Source organism: Mustela nigripes, chromosome 1, assembly GCF_022355385.1.
Source record: "Mustela nigripes isolate SB6536 chromosome 1, MUSNIG.SB6536, whole genome shotgun sequence".
Lineage (NCBI taxonomy): Eukaryota > Metazoa > Chordata > Mammalia > Carnivora > Mustelidae > Mustela > Mustela nigripes.
The window spans coordinates 171453878-171481360 of NC_081557.1; the positions used below are offsets into that span (position 1 = coordinate 171453878).

The 27483-nt window shown below is 35.9% G+C and overlaps 1 protein-coding gene and 1 non-coding gene across 5 annotated transcripts in view; both read left to right on the forward strand.

Annotated features, from left to right (window-relative positions):
* SEC24B (SEC24 homolog B, COPII coat complex component) overlaps window positions 1-27483 on the forward strand; it is a 95173-nt gene that overhangs the window by 29042 nt on the left and 38648 nt on the right. For 2 of the 4 annotated variants that reach the window (XM_059377112.1, XM_059377116.1), the window contains exons 3-4: window positions 9565-9738; window positions 18646-18750. In XM_059377112.1, coding sequence (XP_059233095.1) covers window positions 9565-9738; window positions 18646-18750 — 279 coding nt within the window. The remainder of the gene's footprint in view (window positions 1-9564; window positions 9739-18645; window positions 18751-27483) is intronic. The other 2 variants (XM_059377121.1, XM_059377129.1) reach the window with 1 other exon arrangement.
* Window positions 9062-9206, forward strand: LOC132009113 (U4 spliceosomal RNA). Its single transcript, XR_009401796.1, has one exon. It is a non-coding gene; the product is annotated as a U4 spliceosomal RNA (small nuclear RNA).

Sequence of the window (27483 nt, forward strand, 5' to 3'; positions counted from 1 at the left end):
CTTCCCCTTGCCCTATTCAGTTAGCCACCCAACCACCTACCGTGCATAGTTATGTTCCTTATCATGACTGGGATCTTAGTCGATATTTATTGATAAATTTTATGCCTCTGCAGTAGTTGTCTTTAGTATGAGTTAGGTCAAGGGCAAAGTAGAAGGGTCCATTTGGGCATATGCTTTGTTAGCCACTACTTGCTTTTTTATATTGTTCAACCTTAGGACAGTTACTATTCCAGCCAGAACCCTACTCACTGTATATAGAATACTACCCTGGTTTCTCTAAGTAAGCCCCATTTAATGATGCTCACAGAAGATAATATATATGTATATAATATGTAGGAATACATACTAAAGCTTATGTTTCCTCTTCCCAAATTGGTAAATTAAGATGGAGGCTGGGGAAGATGAAGAAAGATACTTGAAGAATAGTCTTGTAGTTAATCTTTCTGACCTTCTTAAACCAAGATGTTGTTAAATTTATTAGTTTAAAAATTATGTAACTTATGTGGTCTTTTTAGTGTGGGCTTTCCATATTATGTACTCATTTTAATTCAGCTTGTAAGCTTGAACTTAACAAAATACCCTCTCGAGCTGAATGAAAATGTATATAAAGAATGGGAACTGGTGAAGCTGTGGTAGTTTTCTGAATGTTGCCTTTAAATTCTGTATCAGAGTCCAAATAGCCCTAAGTCAAGGATGCCATTGAAAAGTATCCTTCCCTGGACAGTTAAATTATTTAAAATTAGAACTTCGGAATATTATATCTGAATATATTTGAGATCATCTATTCTTTCATTGCTGTTATTTAGAAACCCTTTTGGCTGCAGTCAACTAATAGTGGTTTAAACAAAAAGGTGGTATTTTTCTCACATAACAAGAAGTCTAGGTAAATGTAGTGGATCCAGACGTCCTTGGTGTCTTTTCTCTCCCTGGTCTACCATTCTTTGCATGTTGGTTTCCAGAAACTTTTGTGCCTGTAGACATCAAGTCAGAGTTAAAAGCAGGAAGAAGGGAAAGGAAAGAAGATGGGGTGATGGCACTGGCAGACTTTCCCTATCATTTGCCATAGCTGTTTTAAAAGAGAATCCCTTGGGACACCTGGGTGGCTCAGTGGGTTAAGCCTCTGTCTTCGGCTTAGGTCAGGGTCTCAGGGTCTTGGGATCGAGCCCTGCATCAGGTTCTCTGCTTGGCGGGGAGCCTGCTTCCTCCCCTCATTCTCCCTGCCTGCCTCTGTGTCTACTTGTGATCTCTGTCAAATAAATAAATAAAATCTTAAAAAAAAAAAAAAGAGAACCCCTTATTTTAGGGAAGGTTAGAAAATGAATACTTATCTTTGTAGCCTTCATGGTAGACGCTGGTAAGAAAGAAGAGGGTTGGCATTGACTGGGTCTTGGGTGAATCAACCTAAAGCATCTGTCACAGTTCCCAAATTTGGCTGTGTATCAGAATCTCTTGCACAGATTGTGATCTTCAGGCTTACTTACTGAGCTAGAATAGAATCTCATTCTCCAGGCTCGTCTTGGGAATCCATATTTCTGACTTGATGTTGTCATGATGCCTAGTAAAAAAGGTCAGTTTTTTTGTTTGTTTGTTTGTTTTTTAAACAAATGAGGAAAGCTATCCAAGTTGGGTTGCCTGCTTGTGGTCATTAATATTAGAAACCCAAGTTTTGTCCTGGAGCTCAGTTTCTTTGACTCTCAGCCTTCCCTTCTCAGTCAGGGCTTTATGTCCTCTAGAAATTCTGGGTTTTTTCCTCTCTTCTTTCAGCAGTCTGTTTACAGATCAGATCAAGATCAGATCAGATCAGATTAAGTCTCTCTTGACTTCAGGATTTTGTGACTTTCGGGACAAAAAAAAAAAAAGAAGAAATACACGTAATTCCTGTCTTATTTCTGAGATGGGAATGGAATCCTGGTTGGAACCAATTATCCTGAGATAAAGGATCAGGGAAATATGGGGCCACTTGGCTAATGAACAGAATACTTAACTGGGAAACACTATCCCTGAAAAAAATATTGAATAAAGAATACAAATAATTACAAAATTACCTTCTATTTGAATAACTAGTAATTAGTTGTTCATATAAAGAGATGGAGTTTATTTTCATTCTTTTAATCCTAGTACTATACTGTGAAAGCCACAATAAATATGATTTTAGAAATTAATTCATGATAAATAGGGGTTTTTTTGCCTTTAAATTGGTAAATTACTTTTTAATTATAGTTTGGAGATTGACAAATATATCAGGTTAATTTGACACTTGTTTTTCATATTTCAAAAGAAATGAAGAAGTTACTTTTAAAACCTACTTTGAAATATTATCGAAGTTCCCAAATTTTCTCATTGAGCCAATGTTTATCAATATTATTTTTCATGATGTTCTATGCATCTTAGTAATAATAGTTCATAAGGTATTTGGTAGATATCACTGTGTTTCTCTTAGAAATTTAAAACATCCCATGGTAGTTTTTTATAATGAAAAAATAATGAATATACTTAGAAAGAGTTCAAAGAAATAGATAAAATGGAAAGTAAATGTTTCCTACCACTAGCGATTTTGGCCACTAATTTTCAGAGATAGCCACAATTAACAATTTTTTGTGTATCCTTCCCAAAATTCTCTACTCGTGTACAAGTGTTCTCTGTTAGAAGTATCATAAGCATACACATACATACTTAAGTGAATCGTTAAATAGCAAGGAACTGTTTCGTATGATATGCTAAATACATGAAACTGTTGAAATTTTTAATTTTTTGTTTAATTTACGATACTTTTACTAAAAACCCACTTAATCTTAGTATATAAATGTGCTATATTGGGATGTAATAAACTTAATTCATCGAAAAAAAAACCTTTGGAACCATATGAATTTTTGCCACGGTGACTTGGGTGCCTAGGTACAAGGTTTGGCAACCATGGAAATATTGATTTAAATTTTCTAGAAAGAAAGACTTTTATTTGCCTTGGATGCCTTTACATAATATTGGCACATTAGAATAATTATCTTAGCTATTAAACATAGTTTTAGGTGAAATTCAACCATTGAGTAATTAACAAAAATGATTGTACTTTTTTATTACTTGATTATACTAGTTACATTTTCAGGTGTAACACAAGTTCTTAAACAATTCATAAAGTGTTGGAGATCCAAAAGCATGAACATGAGTTAAATGATTACCAAAAACATGCTGCTGCATACATGCTACTATTTTTAGGCAGTCATTGAGTTCATTTTCAGAAACATTGGAATAAAAGAGAACTTTAAATGTTATCTCACTTCCCTCTCTATTTTATGAGTATATTTCAGCAGTATATTTCAGCCAGAATATTTCAGCACTAGAACTTCAGATTTTTTAATAAAAGTTCTATCCCAACTATGTATATGTCTGGAGTGCTATGTTTGTTAACATAGGGTGAAGTTTTGGCTGCTATGTAAAAAGTGTCATTTCATTAGGACTGTCACTGTTGATAAATCTCTGAAGGTTTAAAAAGTTTTTCCTAGTTTGAGATAAAGTTAGTTGAGTATGTAACTTTGGGTTATAAAGATACCTATCTTTGATAGCAAGGTGAGTATTGGAACATCATTTAAAATCATTTTCTTAAGTTTTTACTATCCCTTTGTTTTGAAAATTATATAATTTTAAAGATTAGCAAGATAAATCTTGGCTAAGAAGTAGAGTTTTGCCAGAAGATATTATATTCATTAAAATTATTTTTACTTTTTTTCCCTGGAGAATCACATATTAATATTATGAAATAGTATTGTCTAATGGTGTTTTACTGTGTGCAATTTTATAAAACAAGAAGCATTTTTAATAATACTTATAGAAATAATAATAATAAACTTCTATATAATTCTGTATAAAAATCCACAATATAGGGGCATGTGAGTGGCTCAGTCAGTTAAGCGGCTGCCTTTGGCTCAGGTCATGATCCCAGGGTCCTGGGATTGAGGCCTGCATCCAGCTCCCTGCTCGGTGGAGAGCCCGCTTCTTTCTCTCCCTCTGCCTGCTTGTGCTGTCTGTCAAATAAATAAAATCTTTAAAAAAAGAAAAAAAAATCCACAATATACGTGGCATACAGTATCTAGTTACTGGTAAGTTAATGTTGTAACTGTTGTCTTGAGTACTGTTGTCTTGTAACTGATATGCCTGAGGAAAAGCAAAATAAATTCTCAGTGTTCCCTGATATTTCAGCCGCAGTCTGAAGAATAAATTCTTCAAGTATGAAGTAAATTGCAGGCAAAATAAATATTTAAATGTACGAGGCAAAATTTAAGAAACTTTTTAGCAAAAGTATGAAAGACTGCCTCTAGAAACTTGTAGAGAAGGGTTTCTTAAAGACAACACAGTAAAATAAATTATAGTTTTAAAGAGTAAGCATGCTCAATTTGACTAATTTTTGAATTAAGAACTTTTCTTCATTGAAGGACATGAAGAAAACAAAAAGACAAGGCATAAACTGGGAGGAAAAAATACAGTATTTATCCAGAATACACACATAATACATAAAATTAATAAGGAAGAGAGCAAAAACCCAAGAAAAAACAGAAGATCAAATGAAAACATACTCAACCTTATAATAATCAGGAAAAGAAAATTAAACTAGAGTGGGATATCTTTTTATATTTAGCAGCAGAATAGTAAAAATTTGAGAGCCTGACCACACCATTGGCAAGGATGTAGAGTAACAGAACTCTTAGACACTCTTGTTGTTTGGAAGATTTATGGCTTCAATATTTTAGGAGAATTTGGCATTACTGGAATTGAAGATAGCCATGCCCTAAAATGCAGCTATTCCACTTCTATAATGTGGTGCATGAGTCACCCAGATTTGTATTAAAATGCTTGTTCTTACCAAGTCTTGTATGGCATGGCCAAAGAGACAACATTTTTATCACGTGTCTGCAAGAGCTGTTGCTAGCCTCGGTACCACACTTCATAGGAAGGCTTTAGAGCACCATATCTTTTGAGATGTGTAGCACTTACAGAACATGGTGACATTTGCTTGGGATACTGGGCAAAAAGGACTGGTCTGCTCTAAGAGGCCAAAAGACCTTATTTTCCCCAGGGGGATTCTGAGCCACTTGCCTCACACCTATAGCTACCTGAGCTGGGGTACACACCTTGAGAAGCTCCGCCCTAGAGAAACATGCATATCTGCTCCAGGGACAGGTTCATGAATATTTATAGCAGCAATGTCTTTGTAAAACCAAAAAGTGGAAACCCAAAAGTCATGATAGTGGAGTGGGTGAATAAATAATGTCCTTCCAGTGGAGTGCTGAACAGAAGTGAAAATATGATCGAGGGCTGCGCTTATTAACATGAGTGAATCCCAGCAATGTAACAGCAGAAGTCATGAAGAATGCATGTAGTGTGATACCATTACCAAGTGAAAAAAGCAAGCAGAAATCATGTTTAGGAATACTTGTCTGTGTGGTAAACTATTTAAAAACAAAAGCAAGGGAATAATAAGCACAATTCGGAAGGGAGGACTTCTGTGAGAAGTACGTGGATAGCGTCAGCAGTTTTGGAAAGGTTTTATTTTCACAACTGGTTGCTGAGTTCGTAGGTATTTTATTATGGTTTTATATGTGTATTTATGTACATATGCATACATGTATCATAAGCTCATCTATACCAATTATTTTTCTTTCTTTCTTTTTTTTTTTAAAGATTTTATTTATTTACTTAACAGAGAGAAATCACAAGTAGATGGAGAGGCAGGCAGAGAGAGAGGGGGAAGCAGGCTCCCCGCTGAGCAGAGAGCCCGATGCGGGACTTGATCCCAGGACCCTGAGATCACGACCCGAGCCGAAGGCAGCGGCTTAACCCACTGAGCCACCCAGGCGCCCTCATCTATACCAATTCTTAAAGAAAAATGTTTGTGATAACAAAGCTGGAAGTCAGTGTATTCTTTACTGGGGAGAGAGCATGGCAAGTTCAAGGGACTGGAAGACGACCAGTGAAGCCAGAGGAGAACTCAGGCCAGGATGAGGCTAGGGACTTAGGATCATTCCAGGCCTCGTGGTAACCACGTTAGGAAGTTTCAAGGGTAAGATGTTTTGTCTCCACCCTAAAGCACTGGCAGAATTTTGAAGGATTATAAGCATGTCAGAGACTGGCTGTAGTGGTTCTGGAACAGAGAGGGGCCCTGTTTAAACTACTTATTTTTTACTTTGTGCTGGGAATTTCTTTTGAGAAATTAATTGTGGGACTAGTTTGAGGCCTAGGATGATGGAGTTGTTCCTGATACATGTTTTTTTTTTTTTTTTTTTTTTTTGCTTTCTTCTGCCAAGTGCCTCTAGGTACTACCAGCTTATTGCACTAATTCAAGTCCAGAACTCTAGCCTCACTGGGCTCTGAATGTTCTGAACCAAAGCTGCTGGTGTTTGTTAGGATTAGTTTCTTGGTTTATCCTTCTCCTGAGGGTATAACCCTGCAGAGCACTCGCTTCAAAGTGGAAGTACGAAGTACGGGATGCCTTATCAGGTACCCCACCCGGTATGCCCTGGCATGTGTCTTCTGTTTCAACACAGAAAACAGCAGATCAGCTTTGTGGCAGACAGTGAAAGCAGCTGTGAGTGTTGGCTATTTCTCTGAGTTTTCAATTTTGTACAGATTTTGGCCCAGAAATTTATTAATAGCATGTTAGGTCTTTGATGATTTTAGGAAAGTATTATAAAAATGGTTTTTAGGGCGCCTGGGTGGCTCAGTTGGTTAAGTGGCTGCCTTCAGCTCAGGTCATGATCCCAGGGTGTGAGGATGACCTGCATCAGGCCCCCTGCTTAGCAGGGAATCTGCCTCTCTCTCTCTGCCCCTCCCCCTACTCGTGCTCACTCTCTCTCTCAAATAAATAAATGAAATCTTTGAAAAAACATAGTTTTTAAAGTTACCTTTAATGGGAGGTTCGATCTTTACCTCACCCATCCTTACTGTGTCTTCTACCCCCCTTCCCTTTTCTCCATCACCCAATGTTAGATGATTTTATCTTTCTTAATTTTCACTTTGTACTCTTAAATATACTCATCACTCTGTTATGTTTTAATGATTATATTAGTTATCTAATTCTGATTTAAAACGAAATGACTTTATTTTCCCATAGTTCTGTGGGTTGGTTGGACAATTCCTCTACTGGTCTTTCTTGGACTCACCATTGGGTCTTTTTAGCTGGAGACTTGGCTGGGTTGGAAGATCCTAGAACTTCACTCATGTATCCAGCAGTTGGTGCAGATAGTTTACAGGGGTACCTAGGTTTTTCAACACTTAACTAACTTCCTTACATGATTACCTCAGGGCAGCATTTCCAGAGCAGAGCAGATAGCTACAAGGTTTCCTAAGATTTGAGTTTTGGGACTTGTATACCGTTGCTTCTGCCACATTCTGTTGATTAAAACCAGTCGCAAGGTCAGTCCTAATTCAGAGGGAGGGAAAATAGACTCCACTTCTTCATGAGAAGAATTGCAGAATACTTTGACCATGTTTTCAGTTTCCCAAAATGATGTTTGTCCTCCCTAAAAACGATGAATAGCACATTTAGACTCCTTCCACCTTCTTTCCCATTCCCTATTATATTTCTGTCATTTGTACACTGTGGGGCATATAATGTGTTGGGGGAGTTTTTCTCATTATTTATTTATTTATTTTAAGTAGTCTCTATCCCCAGTGTGGGGCTTGAACTCGTGACCCCGAGATCAAGAGTTACATGCTCTTCCAGTTGAGCCAGCCAGGTGCCCAACATATAACATGTTTTGTTCTATCACCACCTTCTTATATTTGTTTTAGTCTTAGCCCTTCTAAGTTTGTCTCTCTCTGTATGCACACACACATATATATTTAAATATGCATGCACATATGTACATACATATATGCATGTGTTCATTATATTTTCACTGTTCACTACTAGTTTTTTGCCATAGGTTTTTTTTTCCCCCTAACTTTGAGATATAATTGACATACTACATTGTGTAAGTTTAAGAGATACAAAGTGATGATTGATATATGACGCACATATGCATTAGAAAATGATTACCACAGTAGGGTTAGTTAATATATCCATCAACTCACAGAATTACCTTTTCTGTGTGTGTAGAGAACATTTAAGATTTACTGTCTTAGCAACTTCCAAGTCTATAAAACAGTATTGTTAACAGTAGTCACCATGCTGTACATTAGATCCCTAGAATTTACTCAACTAAATATTTATGAGGCTGCTTCAGTGGCTCAGTGGGTTAAGCGACTGCCTTCGACTTATATCATGATCCTGGAGTTTCAGGATCAAGCCCCACATCTTACACTCCCTGCTCAGAAAGTCTGCTTCTCCCTCTGTCCCACACCCCACCGCCTCTGGCCCACGCTCTCTCTCTCACTCTTTCTCTCTCTCAAATAAATAAATAAAATCTTTTAAAAAAAAACCTAAAAATTTATGGTAACAGATGGTAAGTATGCTTATTGTGGTGAGCATTATGTAATTGTCAAGTTACTATGTTGTACAATCGAAACTAATACAGTATTGTATGCCATTGGGTGTACGTCAATAAAATAATTACAGTTTATACCCTTGGACCAACATCTCCCTATTTTCCTTCCCCCTCCACCCCACCCCCATGCCAGGCCCTGGAAGCTACCATTCCACATTCCACTCTTCTTATGAATTCCAACTTTTTCTACATATAAGTGAGATCGTGTACTATTTGTCTTTCTCAAACTTATTTTACTTAGCACAATATCCTCAGGGTCCATCCATTTTGTCACAAGTGTTAGGATTTCCTTTTTTGTGGTTAAATAATATTCATGTGTGTGTTTTTTATCCACTCACCCATCAGTGGACAATTAGGCTGTTGCCATGGGTTTTTCAGTGAGCTCTTGGTCAATTGAAGATTATCGTCTAGATTGGGCGGTTTGAGCTATCACAGAGGCACAGTGTGAATCACCTGTACTTTGTTTATTCCAGAAGTCCAACCTAGAGTTACCATTGAGTCCTTACTGGATTAGGTTTGAAATACAGCCTCTGATTAGTAGCAGTAAATAAGATGTGACAGTTGATAATACAAAAGGGAATCTGAGCTTTGCGCAGTGGCAGTATCGTAGCCAAAGTAGCCAATGAGGTTTATCCGAGGCGCGATTATTGCTAATTGAAACAAAAGGGGATCTGAGCTGATACTAGAGATACTAGAAACATTTGTGGAATTCATGGACTACGTTACTGCAGAAGCAAATAGCCTCTATTCACCTTTTCTTAGGTAACATTATGTAGTACGATAATGAATTAATAGTAGCGACTATTAGTAAAGAAAAATTGTTTGGGGTGCATTTTGTTTAAAAAGGTAAGGAGGCTTATGACATGTTTTAGGAAAGTTGCTCTTAAAGATTATTAAAAACATTTGGTATTTAAGTTTTCAGTTTTTCTGGAAATCATTTCTTTGGACATTCTTATTTTCTCTATATAATACTAGATAAATGTGATCCTACCAAGGTTTCTACAAGAACTTCAAATAAACCATATTTTGTTGGTATCTTAATATTTTCAAGTTGATTGCTGTGGGTGAAATAGTTTTTTGTCTCCAGTTACAGATTCTTTATCTTGTCCTGTTATGCAAAATGTTCAACCTCTCAAGTCCAGCCCAGTCGTATCCACTGTTTTATCAGGAGCCTCATCAACACGAACACCTCCAGCTGCAAATCGCCCAGTTGAGCCTGTAGCCTCAGTTACACAGCCATCGGAGCTGCTACAACAGAAAGGTATTTTAAAAATGTATTACATATATGTGGAGAGCGTGCACACGCACACATATTTATACACACATACTGATTCAAAAACCTGATTTTATTATTTTAAAAAATTTTTTAAGTTATTTATTTATAATCTCTATACCCAATGTGGGGCCTGAAGTCATGACCCCCAGATCAAGAGTCATATGCTTTTCTGACTGACCCACCCAGGTACCCCTCAACGAGGTAATTTTTTAAAAGTCAAACTATGTAACCATCATATATAGAAAATAAGACAAAATGTAATTTCTAATCTCAATTCAAACACTATTCCCTTTTTATAGATTAATTTCCAGTCTGTTTATGATTATTTACATAATCACAGTCATATCTTACATACCATTTTGTGTATTGTGTTTACATTTATTAAATTATACACAGTTCTTCATATATCCACATATAGTCGTTGTAGTCATTTTCATGGCTAATACTTCATCGTTTCAGTGTGTTGCAATTTACCAGTCCATCCCTCTATTGTGAACATTTGTTTTTTATTCTTTAAAGGTTATTATAGTTTTCTTTTAGGATAAAGCATCCAAGATTTTTTTATTTAATGAATCTCCATATCCTATTTGATGATTTCTCTGCTTGTTATTATTAATGAAAGTAACTTTTGACCCAGTTTTGGGAATAAGAAGGATGAAAACGAAACTGTAAGCCATACCTTTGCAGCATGGACAAACAATACAGTGTATTCATTTGCTTGTTTAATATTCTCCGTGTGTTAAATAAGTGACAGGTAACTAAAATGTGTTATTTTTTACTCTCTTTCCCTACTTTGCCTTTTATTTTGTTTTTTTTTTCTGTCTAAAATTCTAAATCTGTTGATGTTTCCAGTTGAAATACTGTATTTTTTTATTTCATGAGAGAGAACTGAACTGTTACTAGGAAGTTTGTATTTCCATAGCAACCATTAGTGATATTTTAGGGACTATACTTACTGTGTTATGGCAGCTTCTCACCTTGAATTTGCAGAATTCTCTTTCTCTCTCTCATGTTTCTGAAACTCAGAAAAAGCATTTCAGGTTGATCTCACTACTTGCTGTCTGTTGAGTATGTGGTCAAGAGTACTTTCTATCATTTGATCAGATAATACATTATAAATTTTCTTATTTGGCTTTATAGGAAAACCAACTGCAGCATCCTGGAGTGTCCATTGATTCCCAACAAGCCAGTGGGTATATTAGGAATAAAATCTAGTTTTTTTTATAAGCATTTGCCTTTAAAATGAGGGACTGGTAAGAAAGTTTTGCTTATCATGAGTAGAAAAAACACAAGCGTAGGTTGAACCCCTAACAAATGAATGGTATCTTTCCTCTACATTTACGACTGCCTTCCATTTCTTAAATATTATGCTCATTTTGACCCTTCACATTCCTCCTCCTAATATCTTTTTTCCTATTATATTTTCTTTTTTTACCATTTTACTTTAAGTAGCATCTTACCATTGTACTTTGTCATTTTACATGGTTTTACAAACCACCTTCCCACAAAATAATCATAATTATGTTTCCTTTCTTTTCTTACTCTAATACAGATTTAATAGGATAGATTTGAAAAGAGGAGCTACCGTTTATGGAGCATTTACAATGTGCCAGAAACTTTATATTTATTGTCTCATTTAACCCCCATTGCAATCGTATAATATTATCCCTGTTTTACGGATGAGAAAAGTGAGATTCACAAAGATTAGGTGATTTCCCCAAGGTTTTAAATTACTCTGCCTAAGTAGCAGAGTGAAAGATTTTTAATTCAAACTTGTTTATTTTTCTATAAAGTGAGGGTGAATTGTTTTCTTATTGCTAACAATCTTTTGATGTACCTAAGAGAAGCTCCTTGAATAAGTAACAGTAAAGAGAATATTAGAAACATTTGAACTGTAGCTTTTATTGTTCCTTTTTCTTAAGTAAGGGATTGGTTTAGCTTAGTGGCCTTTTTACCTTTGGATAGATCTGGATGTACAACATACAGTGTGCGGTAGGGCTACTATATGTGTTGTGTAAGTTGTGGTTTGTGTGAATGGTGCCTATTGTATTTAGGTGGTGTGTGGGCTGCATAAGCTATGCTGTGGTTCTGATATCCCTACTAAAATATTAATGCTTCAAAGAGATCACTGTTTTTCTCCCGGCTTCAAAGACATCCTTGCCTAGTTATTCTCAGAAGGACCCAGCATTCTTATACTGGTTTTAAGGCAGGGGGCTGCAAAGTTTTGCTTGCATATCTCCTAAAAACTTTTTGGGTAAACTCTGTAACCACTTAAACATTTTTTAGATTGACATCTAAAATTTTTCACCAGAAGTCTAAATAGTTGAAGGCATGTAATTTTTCAACATAATGCGTATATTGACTTTTAAAATAAAGATGTTGTATTATTCTTTGTATTCACTAGAATGAACCTACCATCATGCTTTTAAAAAAGGCCCAAATGAACTTTTCTTTAAAATTTTTCTCCTTAATGTCATACTGTTTTCCCTGAATATAATAATATAATATACTCTTAAGCTAGAAAGTCTTTTATCATTCTATCATACTTCTCTGCCATAGTAATATTATATAAATTGAAATTTTACATTTTGCTTTATTGTCTATGACCATAAGATCTAAGCATTAACATTTTTTCTTCTGGATTAAACTGTCAGTACAATTATTGTTAGCATATAGTTGGTCAAAACAACATATAAACATTATGAGTTTGCCTATTTTTTAGTGGGAAGTACATTTTTACTGGAAGTATATCTTTGGATGAGATGAATGGCTCTCCCCCATCCCCACCATAGGTTTGTGTACCTGAGTTGTATATGATTGAGTGCCAGAATAAGATAAACTTCAGATAAATTTCATTCATAGTTTTTATTTTCACACATATAATTGTTATAAACTTTGTTCAAGTGAAGTAGCTAGGAATGGTAATGAAAGGCTTTTTTTAAAGCAGTATTATTCTTTGGAGTTTTTTAATATGTTTAACTTCTGAGTTACGTATCAGAAATTTTTATTGTTTGTTCCATTTTATTTTCCAGATTGTAGATAGATGGTAGCATCATTACTGTCATGTAGCAGTTTACTTTATAAAGTGTCTTTAGCTTTTATTTTCTCACTTGATCATCAGGTGAAGCAAGCATAGCATATTTCATCTTCCTTTTATAGAAGAAGAAATTGAAGTTTAGAGAGGTTAGGTGTCTTACCCAAAAACAAACTCCCTGAGTGGGGTGCCAAGATCAGTGTAGATCTTCTGCATCCAAACCTAAAACTTGTTTAACTGAATCAGCCATATTCAGAATATTGTGAATTTCATTGTACCGTTGCCAGTACAATATCATATCCTTTAAATGTATTTTTATCAAAGACTTGAAGTTGTGATAGAGGTCATTCGTTTTATTTGTGGTATCACATATAACCTGATTGGCAAAGGCAGTCTTCATTTTCAAACCAGTGGGACAAATTTTATTCTTTGTCAGAAAATCTAATTTCATTTTTTTAATCTAAAGAAACGTATTCCTGGAGTTTCAAAGGCGTATCATAAGCTCCATTGAGAAATAAATTATAGCATATATCTTTTAAGCCAAAATACTAAAAGCAGTCAAATTTAAACAACAAAGATCTAATGTGAGTAATTTATCCTTTTTTAGAGTAAGTTATAAAAACTAGACAATGAGTCAGTATGCTGTTTTTCATTACCAAATTTGAAATAAAGCAGTGCAACATGTACCCAATATTACGCTATTTATGAAGTGAGGATTAGCTTGAAAAGCATTGTATTCCTATGGTAAATATATGCATTGTGTGTATCAGACTCTGATATTTGACTTTTTAAAATGTTTAAATAGGAATCAAGTATAAAAATCAGAAACAACTGTTGATTTCTTCAGACATCATGATTAAAATATTTCCATGTAATTAATTGAAAAAGAAAAATATATACCATTAAGTGATAGTAGGTTCCCATTAGTAAATATTTTTTTGTTGTTAAAAGGAGGCAGAGAGGGGCGCCTGGGTGGCTCAGTGGGTTAAGCCACTGCCTTCGGTTCAGGTCATGATCTCAGGGTCCTGGGATCAAGCCCCACATCAGGCTCTCTCCTCAGCTGGGAGCCTGCTTCCCCCTCTCTCTGCCTGCCTCTCTGCCTACTTGTGATCTCTCTCTCTGTCACATAAAAAAATAAGATTAAATTTTTTTTTAAAAGGAGGCAGAGAGAATTAAATATTGTATAAAATAAAAGGAGGTGAAAAATGATTATAATCATTGTAAGTATTTTATGATAAAATAGGTTGTAAAAAACTTTATTGAATATCTCAGATTGACTCTGAAAGAAATTATGTACAGTTTTTATCTATGAGTTTTATCCAGTGTATCTTGAAAAAATTGGTCAATCCTAGAAAACATTCTACTTGTTTTTAAAAGAATTTACATTGCTAAGAATACTACTAAGATTGGTGGAGGTTTTTTTTAATGACTTGCCTTATCCCCTGTAGGATTAAGTATAAATAAATGTTTTTAATTAAATATACACAAAGATACATTTTTAAAATTCAATAATAATAGCTAATAATTATATAGTAATTAGTATATTTCAGGCAACATTTGAAATGTTAAACTTTGAAATATACTAATTCATTTAATCCTTACAACAACCATTTGAGGTAGTTATTACCCCTTTTTACAGATGATGTAAATGAAAACTAGAGAGGTCAGTAACTTGCCCACGGGAACATAGCTGGTAAGTGAAAGAACCTAGAATCAAATCCAGAGTCCCCATCTTTATTCACAGCGTCCTTCAGCTTGTCTTTTCAGTCTTCCTAACTGTTTTTGCTTTGTTCTCATGGGACTCTTTTCAAAAGCAGTGTGTTCTCTGATAGTAGTAGTTTTGAGCTACATGTATATAGAATTATTAAATAAAGTCATCATTACTCCCACCAGTCTACTTTTCAATATTTCTAAGTTAAGAATATTCCAGTGAGCACCAACCCTATTTCTAACATATTTTGTCTTAACTGAAACATGAATGGCAGGGTAACAGAAAGTCTATAGATATAGGGTGTCTTGATTAATCATTTAAGGAAGAAGGAAGCTTTCCTTTCAGGGCCGGAGGTATTTTTATATCTCAGGGCCATGTATTACGGGAAGATTCAGGATAAATTAAGAGTATGTGTTTCCTTTGTAAAGTGAGGGAATGGCTGTTGTTAACATAGGCACTTTCTTAGCTGGTAAGTTTCAGAAAGAGAGTACTATGGAAATTGATTCCCTTAAAACCATTATTTTGCAAAGACTAAGAAAGTCATATAGTAGTGTGTGTACCTAGTTTGAAGACCAGCTTAGGCAAGATAGCACTCGAAATTCTGAACTCGAATTTAAAAAAGCTAACTTCCACAAGGGATTTGTTCTCTTCAGACTAGTTTTAATTATTCCCAGGGTAGCTGTATCCAGGGAACAAGTGAAGATGCCCTGTATTAAGCAGCTCCAAGAGTATGATCTCTTGGAGAGTTTTGCCCAAAGGTACTTTAATATGAGAGGTAGTTTAAACTGAATGTCCTTTTTAAAATACTGGGGCTCAGTTGATAATAAAGCTCTTCATCATGTTAGGTTCTATCTATGAAGATAGATTACTTCCTGATTTACTAGATTCAAACTGTGAAAACTCTGGGTAAAGCAAAGTTAGGATACAGCATTCCTATGCCCTTTGGTGGTGGTGGTAGGGGTGGTGGTGGTGGGTGGAGTGGGAGGTACTCCATGTGCTTTTCTGCAGTGGCTTTTAGACTAAGGGTGCTGTATTCTGCCACCTCATATATGCAATCTGACTATCTCATCTATAGGTTCTGGCTCTCAAAGAAGGTCTCAGGAAAGGCAGTCAGGAAGTTTGCATAACCATTCACACACCCTATAGTACATGACTTGGCTGTCAACTCCTTTTTGGTTGTAACTCCCCATTTGTTGCCATTTGTATGTATTGTACCTAGCCTAAAGCGGGACATTTAAATAAGGATTGGTTGTTATTCTGGAGTCACAAATAAAAATGTCATACTCTTGTGCCATTTAATATCCTCCAGCTTTAGACAAAGTTTACTTGGACAAGCAAAGGAAGGCTAAATTCTGAGCATAGTAAGAGTCACAGTTGGGGAAGGCTTAAGTCTTGACGCTTTTATCATTAGCACTTCTTAAAATCGATTGCATCTTTTTTCAGGAAAGTAAAAATTTGAGTATGTTGTGTGACGGTCTGTTAATACAGTATGTTGACATCCATTGTATAATATAAAATGATAAAATAACATTACTCTATTCTGTCTTATTCATAGGTTTCTTCCAGTGCATTAAGTAATTGCTCTTTAGGTTTTTTAAATCACTGTATAGCAATCTCATTTGTTTCCAATTAAGCGTTGGATATTTTTCTAATAAGTGAATCTTTTTACTTCAGTAAATGTGGAGAAAGAGAGGAAGATGTTTTATCATATATATAGGTTTGTGCTGTACTTTGACTCCTTTGGTTAGTGTCAGAGTCAACAGCCTGAATATCGATTCAGTCATGAAAAGAGTGGATTCTCTTCTGATTTTTTTTCCTGCTTAGTGGCCTCTCTTAGCACAGTAAGTGGAGTTTCTTCTTTCTCATTTCTTCTTATTGTATATACACACTTGTACTTTTTAAAGTGCAATGCTAATTGCATTTTGAGAAAGTACTTCATTTTTAAAGAGGTTCTTAAATTGAAGAATTTGTTTTCTCTAAAATCTTTTTACAGGGGTCTCTTGGGTGGCTCAGTTGTTAAGCGTCTGCCTTTGGCTCAGGTCATGATGCCAGGTCCTGGGATCGAGTCCTGCATTGGGCTCCGTACTTAGCAGGGAGCCTGCTTCTCCCTGTCCCCCTTCCCCTGCTTGTGTTCCCTCTCTTACTGTGTCTCTGTCAAAGAAATAAATGAATAAATAAAATCTTTAAAAATAAATAAAATAAAATCTTTTTAATGTTAACTTGTGTTTAATTGCAAACTTTTTAGTATATTTAATGCAAGGTCTAATATTAGCCAAATTTTCATTTTTTTTTTTTTTAAAGATTTTATTTATTTATTTGACAGAGAGAGATCACAAGTAGGCAGAGAGGCAGGCAGAGAGAGAGAGGAGGAAGCAGGCTCCCTGCTGAGCAGAGAGCCCGATGCGGGACTCGATCCCAGGACCCTGAGATCATGACCTGAGCAGAAGGCAGCGGCTTAACCCACTGAGCCACCCAGGCGCCCCCAAATTTTCATTTTAAATAGGCTTTTATTAGAGGAATATGCCACTCTGAATGGGGTCTTTCAAAGTATCAAATTGATTTCTTGTATTGCATGAATTTTAGTTTGCATTGATTTTTACTTTCTCAGATGAGTTTATAATAACTACTATTTTATCTATATATATTTTTGAAAGATTTTACTTATTTATGAGAGAGAGAGAGAGCGCGAGCACGAGCATGGGGGTGCTGGGAAGGTCAGAGGGAGAAGCAGGTTCCCTGCTGAACACAGAGCCACCAGGGTCTTGATCCTAGGACCCCTAGATAATGATTTGAGCTGAAGTCAGATGCTTAACCAGCTGAGCCACCCAGGCACCCCTATTTTATCTGACTTTAAAAGATGTCTCAGCAAAGCCAGCAGATTTTTCTGTGACTTATTTGGTCCTAGTGGGAAGATCAAAGCTTCACTCATCAACAGTTTAACCTTTGCGCTCTTCTGAGCTCAGGTTTTTCTCCTTAATTGCTTTTTTCCTATGATAGATGTGAATTATGTTTATTAACATGCTAATTTTAAAAGGTCATCTGAAAGAAAAAAAGAAAGCTTCAGAGGACTACCATGTGATTTTGGTGAGGCAGGGCTTTATTGTGCTTCCGATATTGTGAAATGTCCTTAAAAATCCACACTGTGTTTCTGTGTTTTTTTCTTGTATCTTTTTTTTTCAAGTTGAATTATAAGGTTTTCTTTATAAGGATATTTATTCCTTTTTTAATATTATTTTTCATTGGGGTTATTTTATTTTCCCTCATAAAATTTTGTGAATGTCAATTTTTAGGCTAATTTTTACCAGATGTATCGAACAATAAAAATGCCCAATCACTCTTTTTTTTTTTTTTTTTTTTTTTTGTAGAGGGAGAAGAAGTGTTACATAGTTAACCACTGTGCCTTTTCCACACAGTCTTCCCTCAGTGTGTCTTACAAGTGTGCCTTTTCCACACAGTCTTCCCTCAGTGTGTCTTACAAGAGGACCAGTCTCATTCATCTGCTTCAGGCTAAAGTATAGGCAATAGGCTGAGATGATTGGTCATCTCAGAAAATTCAGTGTTTTGTAATTGTCACACTTGTAGGGCCACAGTTAATAAACTCTTTTTTTGAGCATCTGTGAGCAGAGAACTATTCTGAGTACAGTTCTTTTCTTTAACTGTCATTCTTTTTCCGTTATGAGAACTGAGTTACCATCAAAGTGGCATTAGCAGAAGGAAGGTATCAAGTATTTGCATGTATGTTGAATGCGGTATAAATTCATTTCAGTAGAAATGATCACTGCTCAGCAAGAGGGTACAGTCCCAAAGGAAGTATACCACAAGGGCCCCAAGGTCAAAGAAGGTAAACATCTATAGAGCTCAGTAAAATTTTCAAAGTATCATTGCAGTTTCCTGAATACTATCAGTGTAATACGTGGTACTTATTTCACACTTAAACCAATTCATGTAAAAGCTGCTTTTACTAAACTGCTTTGCAGAAATTTTCTAACGGTTCCAGTTTTGATAATAAATTTGCTAACATTAAAATGCATGCTGGGATGTTCTTTAGAATGTCAGAGTTCCTTCTCACTTTTAATGCAATGTCAAAATTTTATTTCTCATCTTTCCTGTTGGTTTGACTCTTGTGTTTGTGCTTTCCACTTTACAGGCATGCAGTATGGTGACTATGTTAATAATCAAGCTAGCTCCGCACCAACTCCCTTGTCATCAACTTCCGATGATGAGGAAGAGGAGGAGGAGGATGAGGAAGCAGGTCTGCTTTAGCTTTACACCAGTTCTCGATCTTTTCCTACTCAAATTTTCTTTTTATGTCCATAGTCTATTAGCCTTAAAAAAAAAAAAAAAAAAAAAAAAAAAAGTGTTGCAGATTTAGCTCCATGAATTTGCTTGGTTTGGGTGACAGAAAGGTTGGGTCACCTGAGAGGTTGGGTCACTTGGGTTACAGAAAGGTTGTGTTTTGCTTTTTTATTTTATTTTTCTTCCTTTGGACATCTTTTACCATTTTGTAAGTAACAACGCATCTTTCATGATGATAGAGTGCTTTCTTTCAGAAATGCATTTCCTCTCATGTCACATGCCAAAGAATAAGCCCTAACTGAAGCTTTTGGCTTATGATTGCTTTAGCACCCTTTTAGGAATAGTGTTTTATATTCTGCTTTGCATGTCACTTTTATCTAATTGAAATGAACCATATGGGTTTTAAAATAGTAAAAAGAAATTTACAGTGTTTTTTTAAGGTCCTTTTTGGCCCTTCTCATCATATATTTAAAAGAGCAAGAATTTGTAGTTACTATCCTGCTTCTTGAGGTAGTTCACATCTTGCTAGTGAAGAAGTTGTGTATGTAATTATGTGTTGCAACCTGTTTAATATCCTTTTCTAGCTTTGCTGGGTAGAACACTGCTGAACATTAAGAAGTTCACTTCCTTCATTAATTCTAACAGTGTAAGACAACCAATAAGTGCTGACCTTTCAAGGTGTGTCTGACCATGATTCTCCTTTGGTCATCTTTATTAGTGAGTAGAAGGATATGCTTTATAAACAGTATTTTTATATGTTTAAACACAAGTTTATTTCTTTTTTTTTTTTTTTTTTAAAGATTTTATTTATTTATTTGACAGAGAGAAATCACAAGTAGACGGAGAGGCAGGCAGAGAGAGAGAGAGGGAAGCAGGCTCCCTGCTGAGCAGAGAGCCCGATGTGGGGCTCGATGCCAGGACCCCGAGATCATGACCTGAGCCGAAGGCAGCGGCTTAACCCACTGAGCCACGCAGGCGCCCCAATACAAGTTTATTTCTTAATGCATTTTTGAAATATTCAGATCCTTGTGCACAATTTGAGGAGGGCTAAAAATAGAGGGTTATAGATGGGGTAATTTTTTTTCTTTAAATATCTAAATACCCATCTGTCTTTTTGGATTTTTTGTCATTTTAAAATTCTGTATAATTTAAGTCTTACAGAAAACGTAGAAGAAGAGTAAAAGAAACTCCCATGTGCATCTATATAAACGATTTTGCCCCTCTTGCTTTATTATTATACATTTTTTTCCTACATCATTTGAAAGTAGGTTGGAGCTTTACTCCTCTGTACCTTAGTATGTATTTCCTCATTATAAGAACAATGTCTTACATAACATAAATGCAATACAGTATTCAGGATATTAAACACTGTTGTAATAATATCTGCTACACAATCAATAGTCAGATCTCAGCAGTTGTCTCAGTAAAATCTCTCATAGCTGTTTTCACGGCCCAGGATCCAGTTCAAGGTCATCCATTGAATTTTGTTGCCATTTCTGTTTAGACTCCTTCCATCGAAGACAGTCCTTTAACCTTCCTTTCTTTTTCTTGACTTCGACATTTTTGAAGAATATAGGCAAGTTGTTTTTAGAATGTACCTCAGTTTGGGTTTATCTAATGTATCCTTGTGATTAGATTCAAATTGTGGTTTTGGCAGGATTACCACTGAAATAATGTTATGTTCTTGGTGCGTCCTGTCCCAGGCACATGATGTTAATTTGTTCCCATATTGATGATGTTAACTTTGATCACTTGATTAAAACGGTGTCTGCCAAGTTTCTCCACTGTAAGTTACCACTTTTTCCCCTTGAAATTAATAAGTAATTTGTGGGGAGATTTTTTGATAGCGTGTAAATGTCTTGTTCTTAATTAAACTGTCACTCAGTTTTAGCATTTATTAATGATTTTCTAATTCCTACATTCCTTCTATATTTAGGAGTCAAGGTTTCAGTGTAAAGGAGAGCTTTTTCTTCTCCCTTGTTGACTTCTTTGGGTTCATATTGACTCATGGATTCTTATTTTATTCACTCAGTAATAATCCATTTCAATCATTAGTTATTTTCATAGCGGCTTATCTGAGATGTGGCCATGACAGATCCTTCAGACCGTCTTTTGAACATGTTCTCATGAATCTTTAAGCACATCGAGGCCTCAGTAAGATATTCCTAGCTCATCTTATACTGCTGCAACAGTGGACTGAGCCATTTCTTCAAGGTGTCCTGTTTCCTTTAGTGAAGAGGGGTATTTTAGAAACTAAGATCTAATTGTAGTGTGTGGTTATTGCCACTAAGGGGTCGTTTGTTCTCAGGCCCTATAGTATTATTATTATTTAGTGTATATATTATTCAGATCCTCTCATGATCCTTATTTTGCACATTTCAAAAGTGTATTATTTCATATAATGTTATTTGTCAGCCTAACTTTTGCCCTCTTTTTGTAATTTTTTTTGAATTCCTGTATAATTAACTAAATTACTCTCATTTTTATTCTGTTTGTAATTAGGTGCAATTGTTGAAAAATCTGTTTCCTTAGGCTAAAAATATTGGGAAATCAAAAAAATTAAGCATTTATGGTTTTCCTTCTATCATCTTTGTCTTGTTTAATTACTTTTTTCTTGAATATATTACAGATTAAAATTTTCTGAGTTTTTTTATTAAAGATTTTATTTAAACTCCAGTGTAATATTAGTTTCAAGTGCATAATATAGTGATTCAGCACTTACATACAATGCTCAGGACTATTACAACAACTGCCCCCCCCCCCAATCCCCATCACTTCTTTCACCCTTCCTCCCACCCCCTACCCTTTGGTGACCATCAGTCTGTTCTCAATAGGTTAAGAGTCTGTTTCTTGGTTTGCCCCTCTCTTTTTCCCTTTGTTCATTTGTTTTGTTTCTTAAATTCCACATATGAGTGAAATCATACAGTATTTGTCTTTCTCTGACTTGTTTCACTTAGCATAATACCTTCTAGTTCATTCCATGTCATTGCAAATGGCAAGATTTCATTCTTTTTTATGGCTGAGTAATATTCCTCTGTGTGTGTGTGTGTGTGTGTACGTTATCCATTCATCAGTCAATAGACACTTCGGCTGGTTCCATAATTTAGCTGTTACAGAGAATGCTGCTGTAAACCTCGGGGTGCATTGAGTAAATACCTAATAGTGTAATTGCTGGATCATAGGGTATTTTTTTTTAAAGGTATTATTTATTTATTTGACAGAGAGAGAGAGACAGAGATCACAAGCAGGCAGAGAGGCAGGCAGAGGCAGAGAGAGAAGCAGGCTCCCCGCTGAGCAAGGAGCCCGATGCGGGGCTCAATCCCAGGACCCTGATCATGACCCAAGCTGAGGGCAGCGGGCCAACCCACTGAGCCACCCAGGCGCCCCGATCATAGGGTATTTTATTTTTAACTTTTTGAGAAACCTCCATACTGTTTTCCAGAGTGGCTGCACCAGAATAATTTCTAAGTTCTTAGCTCAGTAGCATTTAGATTTTGATAATACTGGACATTTTTGAGCGCTTACTGTATGCCAGTTGCAGCACTAAAGAGCTGATGGATTTTTGTGTCAGGTTTTCTAGATTCAAATCTTGACTTTGACACTTAACTAGCTTTGTGACAAGTTTCTTAAACTCATTGAGTCTCAATTTACTCATCTGTAAAATGGGAATAATAATAATAATAACAACATTCATGTAGGGTTATTTTGAGGATTGACAGTATTCTTTGTGAAGAGCTTAGAACAGTGTCTGGAAAATCAAAAAGATAACAGTAATTAACATTGAGGTTATGTTCTTACTGCAGTTTATTTTGTTCAGCAGTCCTGTAAACCAGAGAGAATTGGCTCCATTTTGCAGAGTTGACCGTGATCTGAAGGAGCTAAGTACCACCTGTCTCTGGTCCCACTACTACTAAATAGCAGGGCGGAGATTGAAACTGATGTCTGTCTTGTCTGCATGAAGGTGTGAAAATGAAAAAGTCTCTGTCGGCTAGTGAGCCCACAAAGCACTGCAGTTCAGGGAAACTAGAGGGCCTGGGGCAGTAATCACTACTGTGTCATTTACATACTGTCTTCTTCCTGCTTTTTTTTATTAAGCAGCAAAATAGTAGGACTCTACCATGGACATTTTTATTAGAATCCTGTGTTCTCAATTCATGGTTTGTTAAAAAAAAAAAATCATTTATTTGTTGACTGCAAATTAAAGACATGTTCTGAATGGAAAAGAAGATGTAACTTTTAGAAGAATTTAATTTTATTTTTTAAACCCTGCTCAGTTCCAATAATTTTTTCATGTGTGATGAGGTTAAAGAAAATGGCTCAGATTGTTGTGGGGACTACATATAAGGACTTATAAAAAGTAGAGCTTCAGAGTGCTCTACTTTTTAAACATTTCAGTGGTATTCATTCCCTATATTCATGGAACTTTTGTGTGTTGAGTTTATATGGAATTGTTCTCCACTTTTGAAAAAATTTATTGAACAACAAGGAAATATTTGAGCAGGTTCAGAAATCATTACTATTCCTCTTTTTAGTTATGGTATAGACTTTGTAGTAAGGACTGTCTTACATTTTGTTAGAAGCTACTAAAAGTTCAGAATTGTTGGAGAATAAACTTAAAGGAAGCTCAACAAGTAGTAAGCTATCTGGTTCCCATATGATTTATCTTAAATCCTTGTCTTTAAGTTTATTTGGTGACAGGTATTCACTCCTTCAGTTGTTGGTGCTAGAGTGGGTGGTCAGTTAGTTTTAGGTCCCACACTCAGACAAATGCTGGCATAGTTGTTACAGTAAGGACTAGAGTGAAAGGAAGTAGGCAGCGAATTAAAAATTGAGAAGTGAAATGATGTGAAGTTGGGGAACGAGCACAAAGACTAACTCAGACTTCAGACTTTATCAGCCCTGTTCCTGCAGAATATCGTCAGGTAATGTTCTGTTACTTGCTATACAAACTCTCAAGCACCTTTCCTCTAGGGAATTTTCAGGTTGGGAAGGGCGAGAGGGCAACAGGTAGCTTTCTCACATGGCTCTGGGAATGTGACAGCTTGGGTGCTGTATTTCATAAGTGCTAGTGGAGTAAAACTTTTGATTTCTCATAACGAGTTTTAAGGTCGTAGTCAGTTTTTGTTTGACTTTCACACAGGCTAATAGTAATTAATCAGCTCCAGGTACTGTGTTAGAAATAATAATTTATTTATGGTTTGCCGTGGATATTTTAAAAGATAATGTTTTCTTATGACACAGAATAAGTTAAGTCAACTCCTGTGGATAACAAGAGAATATTGGCCTGCTTAGGTCTAAATTCCAAAGAGAATTCTTCTTTTTTTTTTTTTAATTTAAGTATCATTAGATTTCTCAAACTTCTTCATCTTACAACTAGAAGATTGTACTCTTTGACCAGTATCTCCCCCTTTTCCCTTTTCCCTGCCCCCTCAGAAGTGAATCCTTAAAAGCGTTCAAATCTGTATTTCCCCTTAATTGATGTAGTGTTTTATTATTTTAACAAGTGGATATCTTTCAGCTGAATTCAGTACATATATATTTTTAAAATTTTATAAATTGAATATATGTCCTGGGTTTCTGAAGGATATTCATGCCACAAGAAAAGTATCTGAAGGTTTTCAGTGTTCATCTATATTTAAATTTTATTTATTTATTTGACAGAGAGATCACAAGTAGGCAGAGAGGCAGACAAAGAGAGAGGGGGAAGCAGGCTCCCCACTGAGCAGAGAGCCCGATGTGGGGCTCGATCCCAGGACCCTGAGATCATGACCCGAGCTGAAGGCAGCGGCTTAACCCACTGAGCCACCCAGGCGCCCCAGTGTTCATCTTTATTAAAAAGAAAATGTACCTGTTACATTTTGTACATTACATGTTACCTGACATTTAACTTATAAACATGCCATACATACGTATATATGATTGCTTTAGCTGGAAACTCCCAACTTTCTGCAGAGCGAGAGGGGGAGAGTATTAGGGCTACAGGAAGGAGATACGGTACCGGCATCTAGAGTTAGAATTCAAAAGCTACTTTCAAAAAGAAATGGCATTCGTAGTAATTAGATGTCTAGGCTAGCCCCAAATCTAATTAAATGAAATACTAAACATTTGAAAATGCTTTCTTTTTTTTCTCCAGCCATGGCAAATGTAATATAGATTATGTGTTTTATAAGTACCTGCAAACTGGTCCTATCTAAGGTTTAAGAATGAGGGCAAGTCCCTAAGCTATTCATTTGACTAAAGCCAGCTCGTGCACAGAAAGCAGTATATATTGCTTGGTGTCATGCTTCAGAGACTAATACAGTAGCATAGCCTTTTCCGTATACTCATCAGATGATAGGGAAGCATATGTGATCACAGAATGTCTTGAGAAGTGCATTAAATAAGGGGTGAGGAAATTTCCTGACATAGGAAAGGAAATGGTTTTCCATGGGTATATTAGAAAGGTTTTATGGAGGATTTGAAATTTGAAGGATGAGTAGGAATTTGCCATGTGGAAGAACAGAATCTAGGCTAGTGAACCAATATCTATGGTGCAGAAATACAAGAGAAGATGGTATGCTGGGTGCAGAATGAAAACATCAGTGTGATTGTATCATGAGGTAAGAGAGAGAAAGTGGTGTGGGAACAGGAAAAGAGGTAAAGAGGGCAATTGGAAGCCACATTTTAAAACTCTTTGATACCACAGAGGTGTTTAGACTTTATTCTGTAAGATAGTAAGGGAATAGTGAAGGTGTTTTTAAATTTGTTCAAAATACTAACTTGTATAATGTACCTCTTAAAAAAAATACATCTTCAACTTGTGTTGGCAGTGAAGTCATGACTGAGTTAGAATTAAACAATAAGTTTTAGCAAAACTTGAGATGTTTAGTGATCTAGAATTAAAACTTTTATCATGGCTTTGCTATTTAACAAGTTGAAAATAGAGGGGCACCTGAGTGGCTCATTCGTTAAGTGTCTGCCTTTGGCTCAGGTCATGATCCCAGGGTCCTGGGATTGAGGCCCACATCAGGCTCTCTGCTCAGAGTGAAGCCTGCTTCTCCCTCTTCCACTCCCTCTACCTGTTTTGCTGCACGCACTCTCTCTCTCTCAATCTCTCTCACTGTGTCAAATAAATAAATAAAAATATTTAATTAAAAAAAAACGTTGAAAATAGAGATTTGCATGCATTCTTTTCCTAAAGTGAATTTTAGAGTAAGCTAGCATTATTTAATATTAATAAATTATTATTTAATAAATAAAACAGAATATTTCTTTTTTTTTTTAATTTATTCATTTGAGAGAGAGAGTTGTTGGGGTGGGGGAGCAACAGAGGAAGAGGGAGACAGAGAGAATCTCCAGCAGACTCCCTGCTAAGCCTGGAGCCTCACATAGAGTTTGATCCCAGGACTCTGGGATCATGACCTGAGCTGACATCAGAAATCAGATGCTCACCCTACTAAACCACCGAGGCACCTGAAAACAGATTATTTCTACAAAATTAATACTTTAAATCTTTAAAATAATTTGATATGTGTAAATAGTCTTAACATTATTTTTTTCCCAAGAATAATTATTTCCTGATATTTACATTTGAATTTTTCTTGGGCACCTGGGTGGCTCAGTTGGTTAAGCATCTGCCTTCAGCTCAGGTCGTGATCCCAGGGTCCTAGGATCAAGTTCTCCATCAAGCTCCCTGCTCAGGAGAACCTGCTTTTCCCTGTCCCTCTGCTGTTCTCCCTGCTTGTGTACTTTCTCTCTGTGTCAATCAAATAAATAAATAAAATCTTAAAAAAAAAAAATCAAAAGTTTTTCTTTTTTTTTAATGTAAATATTTTAATTTATTTATTTGATAGAGATCACAAGTAGGCAGAGAGGCAGGCAGAGAGAGAGGAGGAAGCAGGCTCCCCGCTAAGCAGGGAGCCCAATGTGGGGCTTGATCCCAGGACCCCGGGATCATGACCTGAGCCGAAAGCAGAGGCTTTAACCTACTGAGACACCCAGGCACCCCTAAAAGTTTTTCTTGATCAGAGAGGAATGCTATGTATTTTTTTAAGTAATAGCTTTATTGAAGTACTGTAAAATTTACTCCTTGAGTTTGTAGCATATTAACAAAGGTATGAGGCAATCGCCATGTAATAACAATCATTTTTATTGCCCCCAAGGGAAACTTCATATCTTTTAGCAGTCACTTACCATTCTTACCCTCCTCCATGCATACGTACATGAATCTCTAGGCATCCACTAATCTACTTTCTGCCTCTGGATTTGTCTGAGCATTTCATATAAACAGATCATATAATATGTGGATTTTTGTGACTGGCTTCTTTCTCTTCACATAGTGTTTTCAAGGTTCATCCACATTGTATATGTCAATATTTTGTTCCTTTTTATTGCTAATACTCAGTTGTGGAGATACATCACATCTTATTTATTCATTCATAAGTTGATGGACATTTGGATTGTCTCTATGTTTTGGCCATCTGAATAATGCTACTATTAACATTCATGTATGTGCAGGTCTTTGTGGAGGTTTGTGTTCTCATTTAGTTTGAGTGAAATTGCCAGGTCTTTAGGTATCTCTGTGTTGTGTTTAACCTTTTGAGAAACCACCAGGACATTTTCCAACTGTACCCTTTTAAAGTCTCATGTAGTTTCCAGTTTCTCTGTATTCTTGCTAAAACTTGGTATTATCTGTCTTTTCGATTATAAC